Raw genomic sequence first — 26089 nt, 5'->3', positions numbered from 1 at the left:
CATCACGGTGCGTTGAGAGCTTGTAGATTTGCTATTTTCAAATTGTGTTTTTTTTTGTTTGACACCTTTGTCTATAATGACAATACCCAAAACAGGGACGCCAGGTAAAGATGATGTGAATTTGGCAAACTCACAAAGACCTAAGAATTTGCCAAAGTCACAAAGACAAAAGTAAGAGTGCTAGCTGTCTGTGACAGGTCTGTTTGTGTGCCTGTGTGTGCCTGTGTGTGCCTGTGTGTGCATGTGTGTGCCTGTGTGTGCCTGTGTGTGTATGTGTGCGCGCGGGTGTATCCGGAGCTAATCTTACAAACCACCGGACCGATCAGCGCCAAACGTTGCATGCATGCTGCCAGTAGGCCACAGAATAATTATTTTCACATATATTACACTTTTTATATATATATATATATATATATATATATATATATATATATATTTTTTTTTTTTTTAATGTTCAAGTCAATGGGTCTGTGATGGCACTGAAACCGGTAATGGACATGAATGATGTTTTTCCTCCTCATGTGTCTATAACCGTAGGAGACACCAGATATCTTAGTTTATATCGTTGCTGTCAGGCAGAAACCTCTTATCTCCATATTCTAACTTTTTGTGTTTTTTCGTAAATTAACGCTCCTACTTGATCATACTACAACGTCACACAAAAGCCTCAAAAGTAGCAGATCTACAAGCTCAAAACGCAGCGCGAAGCGACGCGTTTCGAGCTTGTAGATCTGCTACTTTTGATATGTTTTCATTTGAATCCTGAAAAGTAACAGCTTTGGACATATGAGGTTTCCACCTGACAGAGACGATGTGAAACCGTAGAGCACTAAAAACAAATAACCTTCACTTCCCTCAGAGGGGTGCTGGTGATTTTATGTCAACTATGCACCGCTCATTATGAATATTCTGTGGCTAATCCACCACCAAAACCTGAAACCCAAATCGGCAGAAAAATAAAACAAATATGCCCTGGGGCAGACCGAAAGTCTGTGCGTGTGTGTGTGCGTGTGCGTGTGCGTGTGCGTGTGTGTGCGTGTGTGCATTTCAAGTATGCATGCACGTTTTCAATGCATGTCTGCGTTTGTGTTTCTATGTGCATGTGCATGTGCATGTGCATGTGCATGTGCATGTGCATGTGCATGTGCATGTGCATGTGCATGTGCATGTGCATGTGCATGTGCATGTGCATGTCACTGTCTTCGGTATTGGTCATGCCATCTCCCTATATCTCTGTTTTCAAGGATTTAAATAAATAAATACTGTGATGGCTTTTTTTTACATAAATTATTTCTAATATTAACCACTTCAACCCCAGCATCCTTAGTGCGCAGAAAATAGCAGATCGACATGCTCACAACGCGTCACTTGTCAATCATTGGCTATTTTCAGCAAAAGCTTTCCCCACAATAACAGGAACGACACTAGCATAGAGCCCTGAGGGACTTCACTCAACCACAATGGGGTTTAAGTGGTTAATGTTGAGAACCACTGCTGTAGATCAACCTGAGCCACTGAAAGGAGGACAAGGATGCTACTGGCCCTATATGAGTGAATGGATGGACATGTTGCTCCTTAAAGGTGTGGAAACACAAAACAGACTGGAACTAACATGAGCTGTGAGGCTGATGATGGCACTCTTTTCCCCCAGTCAGCACGCTCTTTATTCACACTTAAGCAAGAAGTTAACCGCTCTACACCCGTATATGCATTTCGTTGTAGACAAATGGTGAAAAGTAGCTGATCTAAAAGCTCACAACGCACTATTTTGTTTTGCTTTTTCCTATTTTGACATGCCCAAAACAGGGACACCAGGGTTTATGTGGTCAATTTAACCTCGTAGAGGTCATGAGGCATAAAACCAAGCATTATGGATGATACCGTGCAGAAACGGAGACGATTATTGCCATACACTTATGCTGGGAACCTACCAAAAAAGCGTTGTCGTCCCAGGGTTACAAGCACTCTAACCTTCCTCCTTATCATAAACAATTTAGACAAATACACACACTTTTCTTGCAGGACATATGGGTGACAGTCAAGGTGCACATCCAATCTCACCAAGGAGTTGGACAAACAGCGATAAGCGATAAACGAAACAAGAAGGTCCGCAACACAACATAATACACCTGTTGGATCTTCAGGAAGTTTTTGAATTTTCAAAATTCCTGAAGCACATCCAACCATCGGTCCTCTCGCAGCCCCTTTCGTAACCCTGTATACCATTATTGCAGCGGTTCTCAACCAGTGGTCCGGGGACCACCGGTGGTCCTCAAAGGGGTTCCAGGTGGTCCCCAGCTAAATTATGGAGATGGTAACCAAATAGACCCTTATAGATATTTAACGCTTGAGAGTGTAAAAAAAACAAATGGACTTTTACGGGTCCATTTGGTTTCATTTTACGCTCCCACAAGTTAAAATATTGTTAAACATCTGTATTACTTAATTCATAAGAAATCTACACAATTAGAGAATGTAGAAGAATTGTTATTTTGATCAAGGTTTGCCTGTTATCTCTCCTATTGGTACCAACATCAATACAGCATTGTGGACAAAATCTAATCCAACAAAAGGTTGAAAACCACTGCGTTATTGTATTTGGGACGGCAGTATCCCAAAAAAAGCTATACAGGGTACCAAAAGGAGTCCAGGCCCTCTCATCCATGCCCAAGCAGCAAACATCAATCTCAGCCCGCCTGCTCTGTGCCACAACCCCAGCACCTCTCCTCAATGGACAGGGTCTTGTTTGTGCCACTGTCCCGCTTTGTGGCCAGCAGCCATTTAAAGAGAGATGAGACACGAGAAAAGAAGGTACAGGCACTAAAAAACGTTTCCGCCCAGTGAATCCCCATTCAGACCCTTCTTCTTGGGGTCTTGATGGGGGGGGGGACTCGGAGACGGACCCCCAGTGACCCCTGCCAGGCGATGACATAAACACTAGCAGACAAAAGAGACCTATGGGGGGGGGGGCTCTCTGAGCAAGATCCAAGTCTGTGAAAAGAGGCTTGCTGCATATAACATGTGGGGATAGGGATAGCGGCAAATGAAAAATGTTCAACATTGGGTGTTAGAATTGAGAAACATCTTCCAAACATAGCAGATATTTGGTGTAGAGGGGGAAAAGAGCAGACCAAGTAGCCTATAGAGGGGTTTAAGTGGTTAAATAAATTAATATACAGGCTATATTTGTATAACTGTTGAATGTGAATGAAAGCTTTTTTTTTACCCATTAAAACTAGGAAAGCATCTGTGTCAATTTAGAGTTTTTTGCGTTCTCAAACCTTTTTCATGTCATTTTTGAACATTTCAAAAATGTTCAAAAATAGCAGATACAGTATATAAGCTTGTCACTTCGTGCCGCGCTGTGAGCTTGTACATCTGCTACTTTTTGAACATTTTTTAAAAACCTTACTGGTTTAGAAGGCATTTGTAGAATCGTCCTCAGGTCTTAATTTAACAGAGGAGGAGCAGGTGTAAGTGCTGAATAGAAACAGAAGCTTTCCTCCCAGCCCTACAGACAGAGATAAAGGGTTTAGCAAGGCTCCATCACACTCTGACAACAAAGGAGGATTTACAGGAACACACCACGCACACCACGCACCAAGACAGATGACATCATGTCAGATAAATTACAGATGAGGGTGACATTTTTAATTATTCAACCATTGGGGAAGAAGGGAACTCTCCCCCTCTCTCTCTGAAGCTGTCCCGAGTACTATTCTGCGTAAAACGCGCAAAGGAAACCCAGAGCAGCACAATACCTACATTCTACTAGAGACTCATTTATTTAACAGTAACCACACATGTGCGCTCCTCAAAACTTGAGCCAAGATTACTACTTAAGCCCCCCGGGTGTAGATTAGTCAACGGCCGGGCCTTTATGAGCGGGGGTCCCCGGGTCCTGGCTATACGCATTACGCACCATGTGTGGCAGGCAGTTCCCCCCAAAAGAATTGTTGTTTTATTTCAATGGACTGTGGACACACAAAGCGTAGTGTCCACAGTCACACACTGGACGATCCTGGACCGTAACCATGGAGAAGCTGTTTGTCCCCCCCCCCCCCCTCCCCTCCTCAATGGGGGGTCCTACCATGGCCCATTCATTTATAGTGATCGCACTGAATCAATATTTAGGCTTTTCAATTTTATTAGCTGCTGCACGAGGGGGATTTTTTGGCACGGCGCGAAAAGAAATTAGCAGTGGTGGTGTGGGGCTCAAACACTTTGAATCGGTTCCTTTACGGCGCTTTAGTGAAGCTGTCGGGCATAATTGATGAGGAGGGGAGCGATAATAGATCGCTACCTTTTTGGTTGTCTCCGCTAGGCCCCGAAGGCATGGCCGAAGCTATGTTTTTGCACCCTGTCCATCCGTCCTTGTGTCCGTCCGTCCGCAGCTAATCTCCGGCACTGTTGGCTCGGTCGCTGCGAAACTGTGCACACACACACTCCCTGGATGCCAGAGCAGAACCTCTGCCCCCAATTTTTCAGATCGGCCTATTATAGCGCCACCAGGAGGCCAATTTTTGCAAAACAGATTTTTGGACATTACTCCTACAGATTTTGTCCTAAAATCACGCAATTCGGTACACAGTGGCTCTATAGTCATGTGATCAAGACTGATCTGTCTGATATTTCATATTCCATCCTGATTGGCCAACATTAGCTTCCAAAGTTTGCAAGATTGGTCCGTTTTGAACAAAATGCCTCAAATCATGAACGCAGAGTGCGATTATCGTGAAAATTTGCACACACATTCCCACTAGGCCGAGGAAGAAATGCCACCCTTTTCATATTGGCCTGTTATAGCGCCACCAGCAGATACATTTTAGCAAAACACAGTTTTGGAACAAAATGCCTAAAATCATTAATGCAGCTTAATGCTGATTGCCGTGAAAGGCCTAAGACGAAATGGCACCCTATTAACATTGGCCTATTATAGCGCCACCAGGAGGCCACAATAGCCTACCTGACCTGGCGGAGACCTGTGCTCCGAGGAGCACTTTTTCTAGTTTCAAGTGATTTTCTCTCTTCACTATCAATTCTCAGTCGTAGCTGCTTCGGTAATTAGAACCTAACAAATAAATGCCTTTTAACCAGAGCGCCATCAATCTAAAAAAAACGTGCAACCAAAACGTTGACATTTGTCTGGGAAAGTGAGAAAGCAGTCAAAGCACAGCTCTGGTCCATATCGTTAGAAGGAGATCTCCTTATCTCCTTCTAGCGCTATGGACCTGTCTTGTCTGACAAATAAAGATAAGATCGATTAATTGAATACACAAGACCACAATGGAAACAAGTGCACCATTTTAGCACCATTTGTACAATCGTGCCACTGTACCTTTTTGCAAACTGTTAAATAAAGTATTCAATCAATCAGTCAATAAGACAATACACCGGAACCTGTGTTGCTGTGAAATTAATCAAGAAAAAAAGTGTGGTCATGAATAAAATACCCCGTCAATTACAGTACGTTCAAAAAGACATGACACACAAAAAAACACCTGTTACAAAGAAAGAGAACTTACCTGACACCTTGTAGGTGGCCTTTCTGCCCCAAGAAGATATAAGATTACAAAAAGATCCGGATGGTCGTGGATGCAACCATGGATAATAATAAACTCCTCTCTGTGGAGGTGAGGGTTAGATCCTTCTCATCAATGTTTGCATGACGTCTTGATAATAAAAAATATAATCCGTTATTCCTGGTTATTCCCTGGCCATGCAGCTTCTCTCGGTCTCCAGTGAACAACAACATAGAGCGCGTAGTTCCGTCATCTAACGGTACTGAGTAGCCTATAGTGTGAAATAACGGTCCTCTCCGGGTAGATAATATAAGGCTATAATAACTTTATTCCAACAACAACAGGCGAGCCTTTTTACGCGCTGTGGTCCCAGTGATGTGCAGCCATGTGCTACTGTCTGTCTGTCTGTCTGTCTGGCCCGGGACAGGAGGAGACACTGTCTGTGGGACAGCCTACTGTTGCCTTCAGAAGTCCAGTTATAATGACACAACAAGATGTGTTAATCCCTTTTGAAACCTCCTCGTCTCGAGGAGCTTCTGCATGTTGTCCTGATCGGACAGCGCCACCCTGAGGGCCATCGAAGGTAGGACGCCACGCGTGGTATTGCTGGCTGGCTGTGCCTGTCTGTCAGGATAGGTAGGCACTAAGGACATCTGGGCACCTCCCCGTAAAATTGGCTATTTTGTAGAAATTAAATATTAGAAAATGGTCTGAAGTAATGTAAAGTAGGCCTGTACACGACGTGAACATGCACGCGTCGGTACATCATTATCAGACTTTAATTTGCCCTTTAATGTCTTGTTTGTATGCCCCAAAATGACTGTATATACAGGTTTTGTAGCAATTCAATTGTAGAAATATTAGACCTTAAAGGACAACTTTGTTTTTTTACAACCAATGTTTATGTTTTAGATTGTAATTAAAGTAAATAAAAGATGAGTGTTAAAAAAATTTTTTTTACTGCTTTCTATAGTTTTAGCAATTTTCACAATCTTTTTTACAGTGTTTTCACAGTGGGCGGGGGCATTCTGTCCGGTGGCTAAATATGTATTTTTTTAACACATTAACCCGGCGTTTTCTTTATTATTATTTACAGTAGCTCTTCTAGCCCCCAATAACTCACATCTGGCCATCTCAGACAGCCGGACCTTTTTTATTGTGTAAAAAAGGCATATTTAGCCACCGGACAGAATGCCCCCGCCCACTGTAAAAAATATTGCAAAAAATGCTAAAACTATAGAAAGCAGTAAATGAAAAAAAAAATACACTCATCATTTATTTACTTTAATTACAAGCTAAAATATAAACCTTGGTTGTAAAAAACCAAAGTTGTCCTTTAAGTGTCGAATGTTTTAAGCATGCTCATCATGTATACTTTAAAACATTTTCTAATATATATATATATATATATATATATATATATATATATATATATATATATATATATATATATATATATATTCTTTTTTTTCTTCTTTTTTTTTTGCATTTTCAAAAAAAATGCCAATTTAACACCGAGGTGCCCACTCTTCCTTGGTGCCCACCTGTCCTGTTACCGTCTGTCAGAACTTTACATTTTCAATAAAATCCCAATGTCCAACTTAATGTCCAAGTGTTCCTCTTCATTACATAAACAAAGGGAGAGTGTCCTCCTCCTACGCAGATACAAAGTCCAATTGATATTCCCGCCATTATACTACCAGTTCATTTACAGTCTCTCTCTTGGTTTCTTGTAGCCTCGTTTCTTGTCTTTTCAAATTATTCTCTCTGTCCGTCTTTATTTCTTTTTTAGTTTATCTGTTCTTGTATCTGTGTCTCTGATAAGAACTTAGAAGTGTTTGTGTTCGTGCTCCCCTTTACCTCTGCCTGTGAGGTTGTGCTTTATTAATGACAACACCTGCTGTACCCCTATGTAAACACAGGCGTTGCCAGATATTGCGAGAGAAATAAGCAACCAGGTCTATTGAAAACAAGTCCAAAAGAAGCGACTATAGTAGGCCACCTGAGCACTTTAAACCTATGTACATTGGCTATTTGAAAATAGCAGATCTACGAGCTCACAAAATGTGGAATGTTTTGGAACATTTTAACACACAAATCTTGTATGGGGGTTTCTGCCACAAAGCAAAGTCTTACCAGATGGGGTTCCGTGGACAAATAGGCCTGCTACATGTATCATTTGGCATTGACATGAAAATGTTTGAGAACCACTGGTTTAAACAACATTAGGAAGCAAGGGGCAACTACACTTTAGAAGCAAGCCCCCCCAAAAAAACACAACCACCAATATTTACAAGCAACATTACATAAAAACAAGCCCAAAGTATTTTATAATAAGCAGACTTGGCAACACTGATGACACCCCTGGGCTGGCCATCTAATGGCCGCCGCCAAGTGTCCAATAATAATAATAATAATAATAATAATAACAACTACTGCAAAATAATCCAAATAATAATATGCCAACAACAACACAGTGGCTCCTACAACTGGTTTCTTCTGATCCTTGAGTGACAATTTTACATCCTTGATATCCAGCGCCATCTAGTGTTGATGGCCCCAAACAACCATTCTCCTACGTCATCACGTCAACATTCTGTTGACGTGGCGTGAAGCGTTGGCTAATCAAAGGTAAGAGTCCAGATCCCATCTCCCGAAAGCCACGTTGGTCGTCCGAGGCAACCGTCCATCCAATCACAGCACGAGGGTCCCTCGGTTCTAGTTGGTTATTGGGCCCAGTCGGTTGCCACGCTACCGAAGAGCCAATCACAGCTCGTTACCACCCCTGCAGACTATGGGATCTGGCCGTCAAGCAGAGACAGTAGCTAGTAGCAGGTAAAGCTAACATCAAGAAGGTAAGAAGAAGACCAGAGGAAAGAAGAATGGATGTAACTGTGGACACCAACTGAATTATTCATCATCTTCACAGGTAAAAGTGAAACTCTTAAGGACGGTTTAAAGGAGATAAATGACGTTTATTCGCACAGTAAACGCGTTAGTAATGTTTTGCTACGAGCCAACAACAACAAAAGTAACGTTAGCCATCGCTAGCTAATAAGCCAAGCTAACGGTATGAAGTCCTTCTGACAGCTGGTTTAAACTCTCACATAGTGTTATGTATCATTAGATATGGTTACATCATTATATCATAGATCATTACACATTAACTTTAGTTGTATTTGTCTTTTGACGTGTCTGTGTGACTTGATGTATGTTTTTTATAATAACTTATTATAGCCCTAAGGATGGCTGATATATTTACTTACAATATGCCGCTACTTTCAAATGGATATGAAACTAGAGGACAATAACATCTTGACTGATTCCCAACTAAGTCAAAGCACAACTTTTAATGCCACCATGATGAGTCTATGCCAGTGGTTCTCAAAGTGGGTTCTAGGGACTCTCAGGTTCCTTGAGGGGGTTCTAAGATGACCCTTTCAAGTCTAACTCTGACAGAATACAAGTGGAACCAAATGGACCACTGGTCTATGCCACCCGGGAGGGCATGGTGGGGTGATCTATGACCGTTTATGGAATGTGTGTGTGTGTGTGTGTGTGTGTGTGTGTGTGTGTGTGTGTGTGTGTGTGTGTGTGTGTGTGTGTGTGTGTGTGTGTGTGTGTGTGTGTGTGTGTGTGTGTGTGTGTGTGTGTGTGTGTGTGTAATCTTTTTTGGCCAAATTGACATTTCTGCCTAACTCTGCTCTCCTAACAATGCTGCTTCATTGTGCCTTATTGCCTATGTCTTCAGTCAGTTAGAATGCTTGTTACATTCCAAAATGACAGAAAGTGACAGTGCAACTCCTTGCAACATGCAACTACTTGCAACCATTGTCCCCCATGGCAGTTGCAAGGAGTTGCATTGGTGTGGACTGGGCCTAAAACCTGTTTAGTTGCAAGGAGTTGTGACTAGTTGCATTGGTGGGGTCTGGCCTTATGGCAGAAAGTGATGTTTCATTCCTTCTTTCCTGAAAACCTTTGGCAATTATGCTATCGGTCTCAAGACATTCTAGGGGGCTATATATCTTTATCAATCTGCCACAGCATTGTTCAACAACACAGACAACTGGACTTCATTAAGACAACATTCATCATCTTCTAACCCCCCCGCCCTGACCCTAAAACATTTTTCAAAGTGAGGAATCTGAGGACCAGCAAATGACCTTGCTTTTCCACTAACTACTACAGTCTATACTGTAGGGAATGAGTATTGGTCACTGGGGTGTGGATCCTTGTTTTATCATGCTCAGACGTTGCTGTAGTATTTCTAAATGTAGCTGGGGGGGGGGGATTAATAACAAGGCACAGTGGTGATGACGAGCATGGAACACGTCCTACTTTGGGACACCATACCGTACATACAAGTCCATACATCTGTTTGATTTCATTGTTTCACAGTAAAGTGTCTCCAAGTTCTCTGAAACATAAATGCTAGGGGCCGGCCATTCCCTCCGTCTCTGTCACACACACTATATTTAGATGATGAATCTTCTCTGTCACACACTGTATTTAAATTATGGGTAACTAACTATCAGAAGATTTGACAGACAGACTGAAGAACAACTAAAGTCCACCTCTCCTGCTGCACAAACAGGAGAGCTAAGATAAGATTGCATACTGATGACTCTGCCCCCACCATGATAAACTTGAAAGTACTTGTACACCGGGGTTAAGCTATCTTCAGTGTATATGTAACAATAACACATTTCTCTATTCAACTAGACCAAGGGTCTTCAACAGGGGGTCCGGGACCCCTAGGGGGGTCCTCAGAGTTACTACATGGGGGCGACAAATCTTTGTGCGTTAATCTTTTGTGGAGGTACTTCCATCGGTCCAGCAGTTTGTAAGAGTAGCTCCAGACACACACACATTGACCCTTTTATAAAGACAGGTGCGTCAGAGAAGACCATGGGCCAATTATTACAGAAGATTTTAACACATTAAAGAGGTTTCTGCCCCGACAATCTCCATTTTCTAACATTTTGTTTTGTTTTCATAAATGAACACCCTACTTCATCATACTACAGTGTCACACAAAAGCATCAAAAGTAGCACAAGCTCAAAACGCGGTGCAAAGAGGCGTGTTTTGAGCTTGTACATCTGCTACTTTTGACTTTTTTATTTGAATCCTGAAATGTAACAGTGAGACATGAGGTTTCCACCCGACAGACGGTATATACTGTAGCAACATAATTACATTTTTGTTTAAGTTTTTAGCAAAATTAGGTAGGATTTTTAGAAGGCGTTTTTAGAATCGCCCTCGGGTCTAAATGGGTTAAGCACACTGTCTTCTTCACTTGTGATTTACGAGTAAAAACATTGGTAGGGAACAGGAGTAACATTTCGGCACACACTGTTTGTTTTGCGTTTTTCTTTCGAGATAGAGGGAGAGGCTCCCTCAAGTTTACTCAGTTCTCTCCCTTCAGGGTAGAACAAACATGATACGGGGTCTAATAACTTTGTGGCTTGCCATGGGGAGCTCTGACTTCATGTGACGTCAGAACTAGTCCTCTCCATTTGAGCAAAAGTTTCAGCTCAAATATCCGACCTCTGATATAAAAGTTTAAAAAAGTAACTAGAAGTAACTGAAGTAAAAGTAACTGTGCTCCTCAGAGCACAGGTCTCCGTCAGGTAGGTTATTGTGGGCCAGCGATTTTCGGAATTCGCCAATCAGGATGGAATATGACAAATCGGACGGATCCGTCCTTATCACTTGACTATAGAGATAATGACTATTGTGTACCTATTTGCGTGATGTTTGCACACACTTTGTAGGAGTAATATTATTTTTTTGTTGCAAATATCGGCCTCCTGGTGGCGCAATAATAGGGCAATGTTAAGACTTTTTGTTTTAACAGAAATAATATCACTTGCCCTACCGTTATTGGTTCTAAATATTGGTTTAAAAATGTCTTTGAATTGCCCAGCCCTTACGTGGAACCCTGAGAGAATTCAAAGGAATGAAGTCTCTCTACCAGAGGAAACAGTTGTGTAATTAAAGGCATTCTTCTCTCTCTCTCCCCCACCAGAAGGGTGAAGACAGAGGACGATGGCCAGTAGAAGTCACCCCTACGCCTTCCAGTTGGCCACGACGGTGCAGCCGGCCAACGGGGGCCACGCCTACCTGTTTGGGAGCAGCAACAACAACAACGCCTCTGAGAATGACCTGTCTGAGGAGGACGGCGAGAGCTGCGAGCTGCGGCCGCGTGCCGGTGGCAGGGAGCGCATGAGGAGGAGCACCTCCCGGGAGAGGATGGACGACATCGTCTACCTGGCCCGGGACGTCCAGGAAGGGGAGACCCTGAACAGCATCGCTCTACAGTACCACTGCTCTGTAAGGTTGAAAAATGCCACCAGTGTTGCCAGAGAAATCTATGAAAACAAGCCCAAAAGAAGCGACTAATGGGCCACATGAACACTTAAACCCATTAAGACCTTGAAAGACTAGTATACGTTGTTATACCTTTAAAACGGGGAAAGCATCTGTCACTTTAGATGTTGCTATTAGGCATGTTATGGCATTTTCTTTACTTCTTAATACTGTTTTCTCTTATCAATATAGTAGCAACAGGTTCCCATTTTTTTGGCATCGCGATTAATGTTTTATTAAATCGATTTAAATCGTCACCAGTTTGAATCGATTTTAATCGATTTACGATGAATTGTTACATGCCTAGTTGCTATGCATATAGCAACATGATTTATTTATTTATTATTTGAATAAAGAAATAGAATAGTTAGGATTTAGAAGGCGTTTGGCCTCTGGTCTAAATGGGTCAAACCTATATGAATCGGCTATTTGAAAAACAACAAAGCTCACATATTGTGAGCTTGTAGATCTGCAAAAATTAAACAATTTTAACACAAATCACAAAACTGGGTTGAAGCTCCAAAACAAATGTATTTAAAAAGTGCAACGCTTCAACCATGGAAAAGGTGTGTTCGTGCGTGTACATACTGTATGTGTAAATTAACAGGACTTTGTTGCGGTGAAATGGTAAAGTGCATTCCTCTGTCTGTACCTCTCTTTAGGTGGCCGACATCAAGCGAGCCAACAACCTGCTGGCCGAGCAGGACTTCTTCGCCCTGCGCTCCGTCAAGATCCCCGTCAAGCGCTTCAGCGTCCTCACCGAGACCCACGGTGCTGCCGCGGCTCAAGTCCTCAAGTCCGCCTCCCCATCCAGCGCTCGCCGCGTGCCTCCGGTGCCCTCCTGCCCCGTCGTGGCCGCCGTCACCGCCTCCTCCTCCTCTTCCTCCGCCGCCCTCCCCATCGAGTCGTCCACGGACTCCTCGTCGTCCACGGACAGCGTGGAGGGCTTCCTCCTGGAGAAGGACAAGGACATCGAGCAGCTGGTCAAGTCCACGTCGGGCCCGTCGCGGAGCAGCCTCAACGAGGTGGTCTCCTCGCTCACCCTCCTGGGGGAGCAGCAGCTGGGGAAGGTGGAGTTCAAGGCGGCCCAGAGGAAGGACCCGTACTACGGGTCGGACTGGGGCATGAGGTGGTGGACGGCCGTGGCCATCATGGTGGTGGTGGGCATCGTCACGCCCGTCTTCTATCTGCTGTACTACGAGGTGCTGGTGAGAGCCGACGTCAGCCATCACGGGGATGGCGTCGTCCCCTCTACGGGGGGCGCTGCCCATCCCCACGTAGGGGGGCGCAACCTCCACGGACTGGGAGAAGGAGGAGGTGCAGGGCCAGATCGAGGGCCGCCGGGAGACAATGGGGGAAATATGGGCAACAAAGCGCCGGGATACAAGCGAGGAACAACAACAACACCACAAGAACACATAGCGAATAATGACAATGACCATATTATAGAACGTACTGTATAATTATGCTTGTCGAGGACTGAACAGCACCAGTCTGAACCGGAAAATAGTCCTGTGTCGTTTTTCGGAGCAAGTTCTTTTTATTGACTTCACAACAAAAATAACAATGCTACAAGCTGTCTACTTTACAGTCACTGCATAGAGGGAACAATAACTACATGTAGGGTTGGGATCCGAAGGAACCGGATCCAGCATCGAGGAACCATAATCGGTTCTTCCATTTGGAACACGGTTTTATCACACTGTCAGAGCTGGTTATGTCTGCTATACCAGTGGTTCTCAACCTTTTCAGGCCACGACCCCCCTAAATAATCATATTTGAACTGGGGACCCCCTAAATAATCATATTTGAACTGGGGACCCCCCACCCTGATAAGCACTTGGAATGTGGGAGTTGAGGCATTTTGACTCGGTTGCATAGATAAATATTGTGAAAATAGCAGATCTACAAGCTCACTGTGAGCTTGTAGATCTGCAATTTTCACATTTTTTGCTTCTTTCTTATATTGAGAATTTGGCCAATGTTTGATCAGTTTTTATAGTGTAGTTTGTTGATTAGTTTTGATGCAGTACTGGTCTTTTTTCAATTAATTTCAATTTTTTATTAGGTATTAAAAAAGGTCTTAAAGTGTCACTTCACTGTCACCTGGGGACCCCCCCAAAATCATGTCAGGTTGAGAACCACTGCGCTATACAATTAGAACACTGGTGGTTCTCAAACTTTTTTAATTTCAAGGACCGTTCCATTTTGTACACTTTAAAGACCTGTAAGGGTCCATTTGGAACCCCCTATAGGAATGGTTAAAAGGGAACCGTTAAGGAATCGGACTGTTAAAGGAACCAGAATCGTTAAAATCCTAAAGGTTCCCAACCCGTTTGTTTTTAAAGGTTTTTTGCAGACCAGGAATAATAACTATAAATTCACTCAGTGGATGATCTTTTTAAAAGCTCTTTTTACTCAGTGGGACCCAGTTGTAATTTTTCTTGCAACGGAGAACTTTGTCGTTTTCGCCATAAGAGATGTTGGGAGTAGATTATTTAGATCTAATGTAATTCTTTTTTTTTGGGGGGGGGGGAAATGACGATTGCTGCCACTGTGTCGTTTGATGAGAATATACTTATAGATTAACTATAATTTATTTGCAGGTGTCTTTTACTTACTTACACTATCAGTATTGGAAGTTTATCAATTAAATTATATTTGCATAATTTTCTCAGTCACTTCTGGAATATATATGTTTTTATTATTTTTTTGCCTGCCTCTTCCTTGAGATGACCACAGTTTATGAATGGGAAACATGGGCGAGGACATGGGAAAGTACACAGTATTCCCACAAAACAATCACTTAAATCATACCTCTGTGAAATGTTAGACTTTTATTATTAATAGAACATTTTTATCATTTTTTCGGGGACAACAAAAACATCGACAGTATGTGCCTTTTCAACCTGTGGAAATGCTTAACAGGCTGGGAAAAATAAATAAGTCTATTTTGAATAAATTATTGTTGCTCAGGCCTCCCTCTCAAATGTTTTTTGGTGTTTCTTAATTAACATAATTAACATAAACCCCTTAATGCATTTCTGTCCACACACACTTTTGTAACAGACAACAGAACCAACAAAAATATAGGCTAGCACTTTGCTAAATGTGTAACTCCTGACTCATTCACACAACGTTTAAAGAGCAAGACCACTTTGGTAGAGGTTTGGGTTGTGTGGTTAGTTACCTTGCCATGATGCAATTCCAAATGTGGGTGAGAAATACATTTAAAAAAAATGCTCCATTGATTATAAATTGATAATTCAAAATATGCTCCTCATCGACTTAAGTTGTATGGTGAAACAGCTCTCAAAGTCACTCTTAGCAGATAAACGAACACAAACAAAGTTGATTCATACATTATAGAACGTCAATTTCCTGTTGATTTTGCTGTTTTTAATAAGAAATCCTGGACTGGATCCGGATCTTCAAATAGTAAAAAACAAACTACTGGATTTTGTGATATTCATTCTACTATATTGTCTGAATCAATTTTGTTTGTGTTTGTTTATGTGCTAAAAGAGTGACTTTGAGAGCTGTTTCACCGTACAATGTAAGTCAATGAGGAGCATATTTTGAATTATCAATTTCTAATCAATGGAGCAATTACTTTTTAATTTCTTGTCCACCTTTCAAGTTACATTATGGCTAAGGTAAATACACAACCCAAACCTCTACCAAAGTGGTCTTGCCCTTTAACTGGAATATTAGTAGAAAAAAGCACTTTGTGGTGATAAATTAAACGGTGCACATTGGTTTTTGCATAGATATTAACCAGCCATTATTGATTTGTCACGGTCATCAATACGTGGCTTCACCGTCCATGTTGTCGTCACTCCCCGCACCACCGAACTCCTCACCGTTGTCAAAGTAGTTGTCAATGTAGTCGTTCTCCTGTGTGACACAAAGAAACGGGGGAACCAACCAACAAGGTCAGCATCTGTGCTGGAGTTGGTCCGATGCCAATAGAGCACCGAAGTCTGACGTAATTTACACATCCTTGGTTTGTCTACCTGGTTCGCGGTTTTCCACCCCCATTCTGAATCCCATAGACCAGGGGTTTTCAACCAGTGATCCAGGGACCACCAGTGGTCCTTGAGGGGGTTCCAGGGGGTCCCCAGCCAAATTAAAAGTTAGCAACCAAATTGACCCTTATATGTCTAACTCTGAGAGTGTACAAATGGAACCAAATGGACCCTAACGGGTCCATTTGGTTCCATTTGTACACTCTCAGAGTTAAATGAACACTGATGATGGTTATACAGTGTAGATTGGGACCCCCAATAAACCTAAATGGTTGAGTCCCTGGCATATCTTTTCAAATGGGGGTCCCTGGGCTAATATTTGTCAATTTGGGTGCGAAAAAGGTTGAAAACCACTGCCATAGACGTATTTAATACCGTGTCAAATAAAAACTGTGTTCCAAAAATAAACAAATGACCCCGGCGGTTTCACTCTTACAGTATGTATGGATATGAAGCATCAACTGACGGTGAGAAAACGATATTGTAACTTCCGCCGAATTAGTTACATTTTCGCCAGAAACAAACTGTTTCAAATATAAGTGACTGACTTTCATAAACGATACAGAACCGTCTCCCTGACAATATCGCTGAGATGAGACAGTTTGTTTATTTTTGGACCCCAATTCTTATATGAGACGATTCTATGATGACCCAATGTTATTCTCCATAGAGAAATTACCTTACGAACCTGGGGATGAGCGAGTGACGTCAGGACTTCTGTACTCTATAACGGTATCTGAACGGCTGCCGATACTGCCTAAAATACTGAGTATGCCATTCCCATACACCAGTGGTTTTCAACCCTTTTCATATCAAGGTCCATTATTTATTGGGCATTTGAGTCACGGAACCACCGTTTGATGAGATTTAGACTCTCAGACCCAAGACTTAGAATATTTTGTTATCATTGGATGCGATTTTGTCCACAATTTCATGTTGTATTGATGTTGGTGCCATAGGAGAGATGGCAACAGGCAAACGTTGATCAAAATAACAATTCTTTAAGTAATGCAGATGTTTACAATAATTTAAAAAGGTAGGGTAAGTGATTTTCTTTGGTTAAAATAAATGTTAAATAGCTCTATATTCTGATAGTACTCATTGCTATAGAGTGTTTGTTCAGTAAAAGGAGTGTCTGTGTCTCTCCAGCTCTTTATAAAACAGAAAATGCATTTTCGTTTCAGTTTCAGTTTCATTTCCAATGTTATCCAATCAGGATAGAGAACTCAATCAGGATATAGATTAAACAAGTGAAATTGGAAGTGATGACACTAAGAAATGAGCAGGCAAAATTTGAACTGGAACACTATAAAAACAAAGCTTAAAAATGGGTTCTTTCTCCTGATTGGCTGAGATTTTGACACCTACCGAAAAATGTATTTTCTGTTTATTAAAGAGCTGGAGAGACGGGGAGACTCCTGTTACTGAACAAACACTCTATAGCAATGATTACTATCAGAATATAGTGCTTTAACCTTTTAACAAAATACTTTTTGTTTTAACCAAAACATATCACTTACCCTACCTTTAACTCTTGAGTTAAAGATCTATAAGGGTCCATTTGGTTACCAACTCTCCATCATTTACAAGCGCACAATGCGTCGCAATGCGTCAAAAGAGTTTACACATTTTGAAATGGGACATTCTGCATAACGAGTACTTTCTACTTTTGATACTTTTAAGTACATACCATACTTTTACTCAAGTAGATTTTGAATTCCAGACTTTTACCTGTAATTTTACTAAGTATTTCTACATTGCAGTATTGCTACTTTTACTTAAGTAAATAATGTGAGTACTTTTTCCACCACTGGTCTTAACTGGGTATGGTAAGGTTACCTCTTCTAAGTCCTCTTCATCATACTCTTCCTCGTCGATTTCTTCCTCTTCGCCCTCCTCTCCCTCTTTCTTCTTCTTCTCCTTCTCAACGCCCTCTTTCTCCTCGTCCGATTTGTCGTCTTTCCCGTCCTCGCCTTTCTTCTCCAGCTCCTAAGTAAAGAAATCCAAATGAGATGATGAACAATTTGTTTAGACCCAAGTCAATACAGATCTTTGGTCAATGTCAAGGTAAAAAAACACAACTGTACATGTCTTTGAAAATGATAGATTCTGAGGTAAAACAAAAGATAAAAAAAGCTGGGACGTACATCCAGTTTCTTCAGCACCGCTTCTGACTCTATGCGTGTTATCTTCACACATTTCTTCGTTGATCCTGTTGAATATCAGCATTAGTGTTGACTCAGTCAGTGAGCGTGTCGCGACATACTAAAGCCTATACCGCTTGTGCTATAACCACGGCCCGCTTCTGTGACCAATACGGAACTGCCTCTCGCCTACAAGAACTGCGAGCTATTTTTGGGCCGATAAAGTATAGTTTTAGACCGTGCCATCTCAAGCGAACATGAGCCACGAGAGGCAACCCCGAGTGAGCTAAAGCGAGCGAGTCGCCGTGCCGAATGTTGCGAAGTTCGCTTGAGCCGACTCAGCGCCGATCGAGTTATGTACCGATAGGCACAGAATCGTAAATCATGTTTTGGCGAGAGCGTTTGCTCCAACTGCCACTCAAAGTGGTTACTGGCCAATCGCAGCGCATCCTTGCACAAGCGTACTGGCCAATCGCAGAACGTCCTTGCACAAGCAGTATAGGTTTTGGGATGACGCGTCAGTGTCTGGTTGCATATAAATCATGCTGTATAATATACCTGGTTTAGGTCGAGGCTTTTTCTTTTGGGGCCTCAACTCTTTCGGAAAAAGGTTCCAGTCTGAAATAGTCACAGTCACAGATATGATTATTACTATAATTTCTTTCCCAGATTTTGTTGTGATCCAGGGTTCTCTCCATCTTTTTGTGACATCCAAATGAGTATTTAAAATGGTATATAAAACAAACTATACTTCAATTGTTCAGTTTAAATTTCCATTGCTGATTAATAGACACTTAGACATTACAGTCAATATAATATCTACACCAACTCTCCGAAAATAGCCGATCTACAAGCTCACAACGCCTCGCAGAGCTAGGCTTGTGAGCTTGTAGATCTGCTATTTTCGGTTCCCCATCACACAAAGATGTAGTACCAGTAGTACCTGGGGTCCATTCTGCGTCGTCCACCGTCAGGACTTGCTTCAGGTATCTCTCCTTGTATCTCTCCACGTCTGTTTGGTGTGTAAACAAGAGCAGGTTCTCCTCAAACACATTTTCACACAGACTGCCACTCACTCTGAACCCATTAACACCACATTTACCCACTACTGTAGTTAACAAACCACAGCACATTACTTATTTCATTCAGGCTTCAATGACAAACCAATCTGCACTTGTCTTGGGATCAGCTACAGGGTTTACTTACATTAGGATTTACATTACTCCATTTGCACCCAAAACAAATAATAAACAAGTGAAATATGTGATGAATAATAATAAATAAAAAAGATAGAAATTTGAACTGGAACACTATACAACTGAAGCAGATACTTTATAGTGAAGTTATCTCTTCTAAAATTTGGATCCTGACAGAAAAAATAAACACTTACACCCCGTTTAAGTATCAACTGCTCCTGCAATTGCGCTTAAAAAAAATGTATAAATGAGATTCACATTAACACTTACAGTACATCTGATATGTAATAAATATCGTCCTGGCTGCCTCAACTCTGAACCAGCAGTAGCTCTAAACTCAATAAACTGTCATTAAAATCATAAACCTCTCTGACTCTTTCTCTCCATACCTCCAGATATGTCCATAATTAAATACTCCAGATCCTGAGTGCTCGCATTATCTCACCTCACAGACATGATGTGCTGCCATCTGTGTGTGTGTGTGTGTGTGTGTGTGTGTGTGTGTGTGTGTGTGTGTGTGTGTGTGTGTGTGTGTGTGTGTGTGTGTGTGTGTGTGTGTGTGTGTGTGTGTGTGTGTGTGTGTGTGTGTGTGTGTGTGTGTGTGTGTGTGTGTGTGTGTGTGTGTGTCTCTCTCTCTATGGCATTAGTATGGGATGTCAGGTTTCTAATGCACTAGAACGCTGAGTTTCTTCCTTCCTCACCTGCCTTTCCAGCCCTGGGTTTGATGAAGTGAGGCCGGCTCTGCATGGCTCCCCTCAGCTCCTGTTTCAGGGCCAGCATGTAGTCCACGTCCTCGCCCGTCTTCAGCGTCACCGCCTTGAACTCTGTGTTCTGGCGGTGTTGGGAGAAAGAAAGGGAAAACCGTGGGAGATTCTTCTCAGACAAAAGTCCGTTCAAAGTAGCAGAGGTTGTGCGTCTATTAGAAATCATCATTCATCACGCCATATCAACTCAACCAGGGCACGTGCACACATAGACATGAAAGGGTGCTTGAGCCCCTGCCCTTTTACCCGTCAGTAAAAAAGTGCCCTCTCCAGACAAAAAAAAATAAAAAAAATAAATTGTAACTGCCCCTAGCGGCCTGTACTTACCCTACCTTTCTTTGGTTAAAATAAGTGTTAAATAGCTCTATATTCTGATAGTAATCATTGCTATAGAGTGTTTGTTCAGTAACAGAAGTCTCCTTGTCTCTCCAGCTCTTTATTAAACAGAAAATGCGTTTTCGTTTCAGTTTAATTTCCAATTTTATCCAATCAGGATAGAGAACTCAATCAGGATACAGATTAAACAAGTGAAATTGGAAGTGATGACACTAAGAAATGAGCAGACAAAATTGGAACTGGAACACTATAAAAATGAAGCTTAAAAATGGGTACTTTCTCCTGATTGGCTGAGATTTTGACACCTACCGGAAAATGTATTTTCTGTTTATTAAAGAGCTGGAGAGACGGGGAGACTCCTGTTACTGAACAAACACTCTATAGCAATGATTACTATCAGAATATAGCGCTTTAACCTTTTAACAAAATACTTTTTGTTTTAACCCAAAAATATCACTTACCCTACCTTTAAAGTACCAAAAGTAGAAAGTACTCCTTATGCAGAATGTCCCATTCCACAAGTTTTCAAATGTATAAAATGTCAAAAAAATCTTTAAAAATATTGTAGATCGGCTATTTTCAAATGGCCGAAATGTATATAGGGCTGAAGTGGTTAATGTATGTTTTGTGATAATAATCCAAATCTACAAAGTAACTAAAGTTTTCAAACAATTGTAGTGGAGTAAAAAGTATAAAATTTGCCTCTGAGAAGTAGTGGAGTAGAAGTGAAATGACAGAAAATTGCAAATACTCCAGTAAAGTAAAAGCACATCAAAATTGTACTTAAAGTACAGTACTTGAGTAAATGTACTTAGTTACTTTACACCACTGGAGTAGGCTACATTTACTTAATGTCTCGTCTCCACCTCTTGACATAACCATGAGGGAGCTGCTATGGATTGATGCAATGTGTGTCACCGTGAGATCATTGAGTGTGAGTGTGAGTGTGAGTGTGAGTGTGAGTGTGTGTGTGTGTGTGTGTGTGTGTGTGTGTGTGTGTGTGTGTGTGTGTGTGTGTGTGTGTGTGTGTAGTACGTAGTACTTACTGGAAACAGCGGGTTGGGCCCCACCCTGGTCTCGGGCATAGAGCCCCTAGTGATGCCCAGGGCGTCCACATTGAAGCTGAAGGCAGCGATACCCCGGCCCTTGCCTGCCATGTTGGAGAGTCACTTTGTGAACCTGTAGGAGACAGTGAGTACATGCAATTAATATCACATTGTATCTGTATATGAATCGGCTACAGATATATACAGTATCATGTACATATATTGACGTGTGTCTTAGCAGCTCTCCAGACTAAATTATATTACAATTTCAATTTTGACAATAAGCAGACGCTCTTAATCCAGAGCGACTTACAGCAAGCAAGGACAACACAAGGTAATACATCAAATGCGTAGAAATAGTAATCTAGGATCATAGATAAACCAAGAACCTATCTCCACTCTAACAGTAGAATATCCAAAAAAAACTATAATCTGTGCATAGAAACTATACACACTAAAGGATGCCAAGTCAACAATGACCTGGCATCTGTCTACATCAAGGGTCCTCAGAGTTACTACAGGGATTTTTGTTTTACATTAACCCTATTATGAAGAGAATTTAAGCCAAAAATAGCTGATCGACAAGCTCACAACAGTGCGAGGCGTTGTGAGCTTGTAGATCGGCTATTTTTGGCAAAGAGGTTTGGTGTTGGTCTATGAAATCTATGAAAATGCAATTTTATACAGTATGTAGTGGGGGTCCCTGCTTCATCTCTCTTTCAGCTAGGGGGGTCCTTGGGCTGAAAACGTTGAAGACCCCTGGTCTACATAACATGCTATCTAAATGTACAGAATCAGAATCAGCAGAAACGTGAAAAGAGTCAGATTCCGAATCCGATATGGTAACGTGGATACATTTCAGGAAGAAAGTTTAACTCAAGAGGCAAAAAAATACAACATGAGAGACATGTGTCAGAGCTATGTTTGTAAATTTTTAGGCATTGTTACTGAGACATTACAGTAGTTCTCAAACTTTTTCGTGTCAAGGACCCCTAAATTGATATACATTATTTTGGCCGCGGACCCCCATCAGAAAATGTTTCTGAATGTTTTGTCCCAGAAGAGAAGATTTAAGTAAAAAAAAATCAAAAGGGGTTCAAATGATTGTGATGCTGTATCAACACATTTTAGCTGGGGACCCCCTGGAACACCCTCAAGGGCCCCTGGGGGTCCCCAGACCCCACTTTGAGAAGAACCACTGATGCAACAATGTAGCCTCTATGCAACACTACACAAAAAACAACAACAGTGTTAATTTAGCCAGTGTAACACTGAGTTGAATGAACAGTGCACTGATTATATTATAATATTATTATTGTTTTGACTGTGTATAAGTACAGTAACAAGCCATTATACAGTTGTTATACATATTGTATTTACCTTGTTTCACAGCAAATCAGACAGAATGCTGCCTGGTACCACGTGTTGGATCCTCACAGCAGCCAGTCAGTCTGTTAGTGTATCCTATCCTATCTGTCAGGCTGATTCAGCACTATCTGAGCCACATGGAACCAATCACCATCCCCTGTTAACAAAACATCACAGTCATGCTGTTTCTTTTCTCTCTCCCCGGGCTGTAGTGTTACAGATCTATAGTGGCTGAAAGAAAGAGCAACATCATGATGATAGAAATATAATAAAACACACACACACACACACACACACACACACACACACACACACACACACACACACACACACACACACACACACACACACACACACACACACACACACACACACACACACACACAAAATACATACCACAACCCGATCTGATCTGATGTGGAGTTATTAATGTACTAAACAGACTGATTGACTTGTATCAGTGTTTCTGATGTAACACTATGCAGACACACAGTGCTGCTACATTGTATCCAGATGAGTCAGGCTGGTGAAACGAGGCTACATTGTATCCATGCCGTACAATGAATGTGAATGGCCGGCCTTTTAAATCGACGTAGAGTGACGTCCCGGTTTAGACGTGCCAACGTCCAACGTGCCGTGGCTCCTCCAATCACCGCTCGGGTCCCGCCCACTGGGGCGCATCGCGTCAACAGGGTTGCCATGTCCACTTATTATAAGCGAATTTGGGTCTTGTTTTTCTGTTAAGTGACAAGTCGCTTGTAAATATTGGTTGTTGAGGGTTGTTTTTTTTGGGGGGCTTGTTTCTAAAGTGTAGTTGTTTATTTGGGCTTGTTTATGAAGTATAGTTGTTTATTTGGGCTTATTACTAAAGTGTAGTTGTTTATTTGGGCTTGTTTCTAAAGTGTAGTTGTTTATTTGGGCTTGTTTCTAAAGTGTTGTTGTTTATTTGGGCTTGTTTCTAAAGTGTTGTTGCTTATTTTGGGCTTGTTGTGTAGGCCTAATGTTTTTTTAAGCCAGTGTTTCCAGGGCCCCCTAATTAATATGTATTTGTCTATAGACCCCCATCTGAAAATATTATGCAAGGGACCCCCATACAAGATTTGTGTTGTTAAAATGTTTCAAATGTATTCCAAATTTGTGAAAATAGCAGATCTACAAGCTTTGACTGACAGCAGTAAAACTTTATGCAATAGCAATCGTTTAAAAATGCAAACTTTGAACAAGCATAAGTTATGCCTCTTGCTTAGTGCAGTTTGAAAAACACTTCATTACACCGCCTGGGATTTTTGAGGGATTTACGAAACGCTCTACACGCAATCTATGGACCATTATCAAAAATATGTGAAAAAATTAAGCCTCCAGGGCCAATGAATATTGTATAATAAAGATACCCAGAATCCCTCACTATGATGCTAAGCTGTTTCCAAATCTCATTTGCTCAGTTTTGAGGTAGCAGTAGTTCAGGTGATAGTGTCACTGTCTGTAGGTCATAAGGTCCCTGGTTCAAGCCTTACCTTATGCAGGCTTCATTTAAATTGCTGGACACAAAACATGACTGTATTAATTAATGCATGCACACTTTTTAAAGATAACATGGAATTCTACTTTGAGGGTATACATACATATTATTTCCTTGTGAAAATAGCCGATCTACAAGCTCACAACTTTACGGATAGCAACACGTTGTGAGCTTGTAGAGCACCTAATAGCGGCTATTTTCACTAGTTTCGGTTCCGAGGAGACATCCAATTTCTCTATTGGTAAATGGTTTGTGAACCACTGATCTAGAGTAGCGTTAGTGAAACAAGGCCTTGGTTCATGACAGAAGGCAAGAGATTATGCTCATCAACAGACCATCAGGGTGTCTGAGTGGCCAAAGCTCTAGCTCAATTGGTAGTGTAGCAGCCTGTGAGTTTGAAGGGTAAGGGTTCGATTCCGATCCCTGGCCATGGGTTGAGGTGTCCATGAGTGGGATTCTTATTATCCCCTAGGTGCTCCCCCGAGTGCTAAATATGACCATATCAGCTAGGTCAAGCTGAAAAGTAGTTTCCCCCGTTGGAATAATTTAAGGTCTTATTATTATTATAAACAGCACCTTGACCTTCAATATTGACCTGTGAAAACAAAATGGCGGAGCTGTGTAGCTTATTTTATATTTTAGGCTTAAAGTTAAAAGTTAACTTCTTACAGTGGTAGAAGGGCACCCCGGACATCCACTGTCGGAATATGAAGCCGACTAACCACATTGTCGCTATGGTGATAAAATGCAAAAGCCTAATTAGAATGACATAATCCATCTGTGTTGTCTAGATGAAGTACAAACATTTGCAAGATAACTGCAAGATACAACACAATACAGAGATACAATATCTACAATCCTCCAGCACTCTGCTCAGCTGTTTAGAACGCTCATTTGTTAGTTCAATCCATTCTGTTTCTATGGCTTGTTGCATATATTGCATTTTCCACATTTCCTGTTGCATTCCTTGGCCCCTGTATCGCTGCTTGCAGCTATATTTTGCCTTTTTTAGCGGCGCTAGCCGCTCTATGCCTTTAGGTATAGAGCGGATATTAGCCCTCTATACCTGGCTTTTGCATCAACGTTCTGATTGGTCAGGTCCGTCAACGTTCTGATTGGTCAGGCTCGCCAAGGTTCTGATTGGTCAGGTCCGTCAACGTTCTGATTGGTCAGGCTCGCCAAGGTTCTGATTGGTCAGGTCCGTCAACGTTCTGATTGGTCAGGCTCGCCAAGGTTCTGATTGGTCAGGTCCGTCAACGTTCTGATTGGTCAGGTCCGTCAAGGTTCTGATTGGTCACTATTCATGACATCATAGTGATGTCATGAATGGTAACATAGTGATGTCATGAATAGTGACCAATCAGAACGTTGACGGACCTGACCAATCAGAACGTTGACGGACCTGACCAATCAGAACCTTGGCGAGCCTGACCAATCAGAACGTTGACGCAAAAGCCAGGTATAGAGGGCTAATATCCGCTCTATACCTAAAGGTATAGAGCGCGAAGTTTGTATATCTGCTACAAAAAGCTATGAAGATAGAAGCTGATAGAGTGGGTACCTAAAGTTTATTTTGTAGGTACCCACTCTATCAGCTATGACAGATCAGTTTTTGCCACTTACCTTGGAATGCATTTGGTGATTCGCTTCCAATGGCACTATTTAGTGCCACTGGAAGCCTTTTAATATTGTTTCTCTAGTAGAAACACATATCTATGACAAAATATATCAAAGGCGCCGCTACCTTCACACAGGTGTGATTTTTTAAATGTATTTCTATTATTTTGAAAATATCT

At 41.7% G+C, this 26089-nt stretch overlaps 2 protein-coding genes across 2 annotated transcripts; one reads left to right on the top strand and one right to left on the bottom strand.

The window, feature by feature from the left end:
• The first annotated feature begins 8346 nt into the window (after positions 1-8346).
• On the top strand, positions 8347-14882 carry lysmd3 (LysM, putative peptidoglycan-binding, domain containing 3). Its single transcript, XM_084054921.1, has 3 exons — positions 8347-8451; positions 11552-11856; positions 12555-14882. Exons 2-3 carry the CDS (start codon positions 11572-11574, stop codon positions 13353-13355), a joined length of 1086 nt encoding a protein of 361 aa, XP_083911047.1. The 5' UTR covers positions 8347-8451; positions 11552-11571; the 3' UTR covers positions 13356-14882.
• Positions 14883-15593: 711 nt separating this feature from the next.
• On the bottom strand, positions 15594-21517 carry polr3g (polymerase (RNA) III (DNA directed) polypeptide G; the record flags this gene model as incomplete). Its single annotated transcript, XM_084055545.1, has 6 exons — positions 15594-15789; positions 17760-17909; positions 18068-18132; positions 19008-19076; positions 19962-20091; positions 21407-21517. 6 exons carry the CDS (start codon positions 21515-21517, stop codon positions 15697-15699), a joined length of 618 nt encoding a protein of 205 aa, XP_083911671.1. The 3' UTR covers positions 15594-15696.
• Between the last annotated feature and the right edge of the window lie 4572 nt (positions 21518-26089).

Source organism: Gymnoscopelus microlampas (genome assembly GCF_963454915.1).
Source record: "Gymnoscopelus microlampas genome assembly, chromosome: 4".
Taxonomy (NCBI): Eukaryota; Metazoa; Chordata; class Actinopteri; order Myctophiformes; family Myctophidae; genus Gymnoscopelus; species Gymnoscopelus microlampas.
Note: the sequence above shows the minus strand (reverse complement) of the source record. Positions and strands in the feature narration are given on the sequence as shown.

What these genes read in the sequence shown, in the direction of transcription:
- lysmd3 (XM_084054921.1), top strand. Translation starts at nt 11,572, where the DNA reads ATGGCCAGTAGAAGTCACCCCTACGCCTTCCAGTTGGCCACGACGGTG. An exon ending in CTCTACAGTACCACTGCTCT is followed by an intron (nt 11,857 to 12,554) that starts GTAAGGTTGAAA and finishes ACCTCTCTTTAG; the next exon opens with GTGGCCGACATCAAGCGAGC.